Here is a 5,000-nt window from a genome sequence, read left to right as displayed (position 1 = left end):
CCAGACCTGCAGTCCAAGCCTGGGTATTTCCAAGTATTTTTAATTGCTTGATTTGTTCCAGTTAACAGCCATGATCCGTCATTTGTAAAAATCTGTTCTTGTCCGAATGTTCAATCATTTTCATACTTTCCATCAGTACGAATATTACCACTAGCCGCCCCCCCGCCATTTTATTTACTTTGCTCCCAGCTCCATATTCACTTTATTGTTACCTGTGAAAGCGATTCCCATTCAATCTTGTTTCTTGACTTTGGCGCACTTTCCACTGACTCTTCCTTTTTGATGAGCTTTTCATCCGTATGATTTTCCTTGAAATTTAAAAACAAACATAAAAACTCACCGCCACTAAGGATCTCCATCCAGCGACAGATTTTTCCTTTGGGAAAAATTGTTATCACTTCCTACTGATATTTTCCACAAGCCTTACCAGTTATTTCTAATATAAAGCGGAGTACTTGGGTATGTAGTAAAGAACAGTTTTGGTGTGCTGGCCTGTTAGCGTGTGTACTATTTTAAAGTTGCCTGACTGAAAAATACAAAAACAAATAGTTACAAAATATAGTTACATAAAAAACCATCTTTGGTGAATAAAATTGGCAAAGGAACTAGCGCGATCACAAATAAAATTCGAATTATTAGCTACTTGCGGGAGCCCATGAGTAGGAAGAACGTACATGTACAACTTTACCGTATTTGTGAAACGGCGTTTACACAGGCGGCGAGTTATTTTCAGATTGATTTTCCCGCGAAACCAGACCTTTCCAGCCAATCACAAGTCTTTAATGAGAAATTATTACCCATGGGATTAAGAATGATCCCTCGTGCAAGCCAATTCGTATTTGAAAATTCGTCTAAAGGTAGCTTGATCTGTGAAAATGATGTTACACACAAACGAAGTACTGGTGTTGTTGGGTCCTGGTTATGGGTTCCTACCCCATGGTGTTAACTGATGTATAGTCTCGAGGACAGCAGTAAACTAGAATAAACACGAGACTACAGGAAGCCTACACTTTGTTCGAAGGGTTTTTAGCCGATTTCCTTTGAAGTTCACAGTAGTTAGTATATTTTTTTCTCTACGTATCTTGGTCACTATCCACTATCTTCGAATAAAGTAAAAAGGTGCTGGAAACAAAGTTTGTCCATCTTCAACGAATTTGTCAGGAGGTTTTTTGAGGAGTCCTTGTCGCCTAAAATATGTTTGGTAGTCAAGATTGCGCGCTGCACATAAAACAACGACATAACGGATAAATTTATCCATAAAATTCGTTAAACTTCATATAAGGCGTTCCTTTTCACGAACTTTTCTCAAACTTCATTTTTTCTTAAATTGTTCTATGTAATAGCTGTGATTCTGCTGCTGTTGGACCTTTCTGCAGCATTTGATACAGTAGACCATGGTATCTCACTCGACCAATGTCAAAGAGGTTTGGTATTGTTGGTACTGCCTTGGATTGGTTCGCATCTTATCTTTCCGATCGTAAACAGACGGTATATATAAATGGTTGTCAGTCTTCACAACGAAGCCTTCGATGTGGTGTGCCCCAGGGGATTGTCTTGGGTCCTGTAATATTCACTTTGTATACTAGTCCACTTGGTGATATAGCGAGACACCACAAGGTCAGCTTTGTAATAATAATAAACTTTATTCAAACACAATGGCAATAGAATTAATGTGTTTTTACAAATGTAGTATTTAGTATATAGATAATAATAAAAAAGTGCATATATAATGTAATAATAAGATCTAAAAGTTACTATAGTCTTAGTGCTCTTGGGACAAATGATTGCTGGTGTCTCACTATACGTGATAAGGGCACTTGATTACATTTTTTGTGTCTGAGATTATAGCTATGATCAGATTGTTTAAATAAGTGTTTAAAGGTATCGCTCCGCATCATCCGTTCCAGCTCGTTTTTGGTAAGGTTGCATCTTCTACTTGCTAGTGTTTCGAGGGCATCTTTTGGAAGTTCGAGGATCTTTAAACAACGGCCCTGAACTCTTTGAAGCTCCAGGGAAAGATAGTCAGGAATACCTCCCCAAATGGGGCACGCATACTCAAACAAAGGTCTGATTTTTGTTGTGTAGGTCGTGAGGCCAACTTCATCAGGAAGATGGGCTTTCTTGCATGCCCTAATATGATAGATACGTTTGTTAGCTTTCTTGAGTACACTTGAGATGTGTGAGTTCCATTTGAGGTTGTCCTGGATTACAACACCTAGCAGTTTGAATTCTGTTTCTCTGTCAATCACCATATCGTTAATGCAAAAGTGAGGAGGGTTATCACTGTGTTTCTTAAAGGAAGACAACATGTCTTTCGTTTTCTTGGCATTCAGTTCCATCTTGTTCCTATCTGCCCATAATTTCACTCCATCCACTCCTTCCTGCATATAACTTTCTGAGTGTAAGGGTACTATTTGGTGAAGTGTTAGATCGTCAGCAAATTTGCATGATTTGATGCCAAGACTACTTAGTGGGATATCTTTGTCAACGTCATTGATATAAACGGTGAAGAGCATCGGAGATATAACTCCCCCTTTGGGTAGTCCAGCAATAACTTGGCCAACAATAGATAGAGCACCAGGTAGCTTAACCTGCAATGTCCTACCTGTCAAGAAGCTCTGAGTCCATTTCCAAAATCGCCGATTAACACCAGAAGCAGCAAGCTTGGTGAGTAGGATGGCATGATCGACTAGGTCGAACGCTTTTCGAAAGTCTACAAATACTGTGTGGACATCTTCGGTTTTGCAGCCAAGATCTAAGGCGTTGAACCAGTTCTGCGTAGTGCATGCAAGGGCTGTGACGGTAGATCTGTCTCGAAGAAACGCGTGTTGGTTGTCAGCAATTTCAAGCTCATGTTTATTTAAGTCAAGTTGGAACCTTTCTAGTAATTTTGCAACTTGTGGTAGAACTGATATTTGTCTGAAGTCATTGTTTATGTCGACAGGATTACTGACTTTCGGCAATGGGGTCACCAGGGCTGGCTTATATGGCGTAGGATATTTACACTGTAGTATACTAGCGCAAATGATATCGTGAATAACAGGAGCAAGTTCTTCGTGGAAGTGCTTCAAGAACCAAGCTGGTACACCGTCGTATCCTGTGACCTTCTTGGGGTTTTGTCTCTTTAGAGCAGCTTTCACCTGTCCAATGCTGGGGGTGGCAGGGGGGCGGTCAATTAGGCTGTCTGCCAGCTCACTGACTAGCAAGGAAGAAGGCTCGCGGTCTTCCCAAGGCTTGGTAAATGCGTCAAGAAGGTCGTCGGCCAATTTTGATAGCTCAGTTTTGCTTGGTGCAGTTATATCCGCATGTTGTTGGTCAGCACCCGTCATAGCGTAGATAGATCTGTACCACTTGCCAGGGTTGGAGTGACGGAGATCTTGGGCTTTGTCTTGATAAAATTTCTGCTTGGCATTAGCTATCAAGCGAGAGACCTTTGCCTTAAGTTGGTTATACTTTTCTTGGTCACCACGGGTGTATGCCCTTTATCGGTCGCGTATCAAGATCTTGATCTGGCGTCAACCACGGTTTATCTAAGGGGTGAACCCGTTCAGTTTTCAAGGGCATCGTATCATCCATTGCATTTTTACTTATGGAGTTAAAGGCAAGCACTTTATCGTCGACATCCTCGGCAGAGAGCACATCTTCCCATTCTTTCATTTATATGCTTCATCTTCCCATTCTTTTATCTATATGCTTCATCTTCCCATTCTTTCATTTATATGCTTCATCTTCCCATTCTTTCATTTATATGCTGATGACACTCAGCTGTATTTAAGTTTTAAGACGGGAGTGAGAGAAGACATGGAGCAGGCGACTTTAATTCTTGAGAAGTGTGTTCGCGATATCGATGCATGGATGGTCGTTAATAAATTAAAATTGAACAGGGACAAGACTGAACTACTTGTCTTGAATGTTCATCATCGTCCGCACTCCCCACTGGAGTCGGTTGCAGTTTCTAATGAATTCTAATGAAGTAATCATCCCTTCAATTTCAGCTAGGAACATTGGAGTTCTCTTTGACTCTGATATGAGCATGGAGCAACACGTCACCGCGGTGGCTAAATCGGCATTTTATCATTTAAGAAAGCTAAGTCGCATTAGGAAATACATTAGTTTTCACACCGCTGAAATTTTAATGCATGCATTTGTTGCATCTAGGTTAGATTTTTGTAATTCTCTTTTATACGGAATTCCTCAACATGTGATCTTGGAAAATGTTTACAAGTCTGAAATAATTACGGTAATATGTTTGTTGTTGGCATTGTTGGTGGAGAAAGGGAGTTTAGAAAGATCAGGCCCCAATCAAGGGTTGTCACCTTAACGGGCAAAAGGGAACACATTACACCTATTGTGGAAAGACTTCACTGGCTACCAGTTGAACAACGTGTAATTTTTAAGATATTGTTAATAACTTATAAGGCGTTAAATAATCTTGCTCCAACTTATTTGTCCGATTTAGTTAAACCGTACGTACCGTGTAGGAACCTTAGATCCTTTAATACCAATCGTCTCGTCAGTATGTCGTATAATTTAAGAACGTATGGTTATAGAGCCTTCTCATCTGCAGCCCCTGCTCTGTGGAATGATTTACCCCAGAATATAAGATCCTGTGGTTGTCTTATTCAATTTAATCGTTTAGTTAAAACTTATCTTTTTAAGAAGGCTTTTAATTCATGATTATCCATGATTATCCTAGGAACATGGATCCTACATTTTCTTTTACTTATTTTTATTTGATTTTATTTATATATTTTTAACAATATTGTAAATTTTATACATTAGCTTGGTTTTATTTTTTAAAGTGTTTTAAATTGTTGTAAAGCGCCATTGGACAGCGATGGAAATGGCGCTAGAGAAGAAAAGGGTTATTATTATTATTATTATTATTATTATTATTATTAGCTGTGTTCTAAGGGCTGACATCCTACCTTTGCATTCAGTTTTGTAATACCGTTTTTTAAAGGATATTCTGATGAACTTTTGCCAAAGTGGGATTTTCC

General features: G+C 39.3%; 1 protein-coding gene across 3 annotated transcripts in view; it reads right to left on the bottom strand.

Annotated features, from left to right (window-relative positions):
* LOC138000286 (uncharacterized) overlaps nt 1–5,000 on the bottom strand; it is a 134,151-nt gene that overhangs the window by 3,540 nt on the left and 125,611 nt on the right. For 2 of the 3 annotated variants that reach the window (XM_068846594.1, XM_068846593.1), the window contains exons 2-3: nt 4,929–5,000; nt 213–308 (exon numbers count right to left, since the gene is read on the bottom strand). The exon at nt 4,929–5,000 is cut by the window's right edge. The exons of the other annotated variant lie outside the window; for it this stretch is intronic. In XM_068846594.1, coding sequence (XP_068702695.1) covers nt 213–308; nt 4,929–5,000 — 168 coding nt within the window. The remainder of the gene's footprint in view (nt 1–212; nt 309–4,928) is intronic. 3 annotated transcript variants of the gene reach the window in all.

Source organism: Montipora foliosa, chromosome 4 (assembly GCF_036669935.1).
Source record: "Montipora foliosa isolate CH-2021 chromosome 4, ASM3666993v2, whole genome shotgun sequence".
NCBI classification, from domain to species: domain Eukaryota; kingdom Metazoa; phylum Cnidaria; class Anthozoa; order Scleractinia; family Acroporidae; genus Montipora; species Montipora foliosa.
Note: the sequence above shows the minus strand (reverse complement) of the source record. Positions and strands in the feature narration are given on the sequence as shown.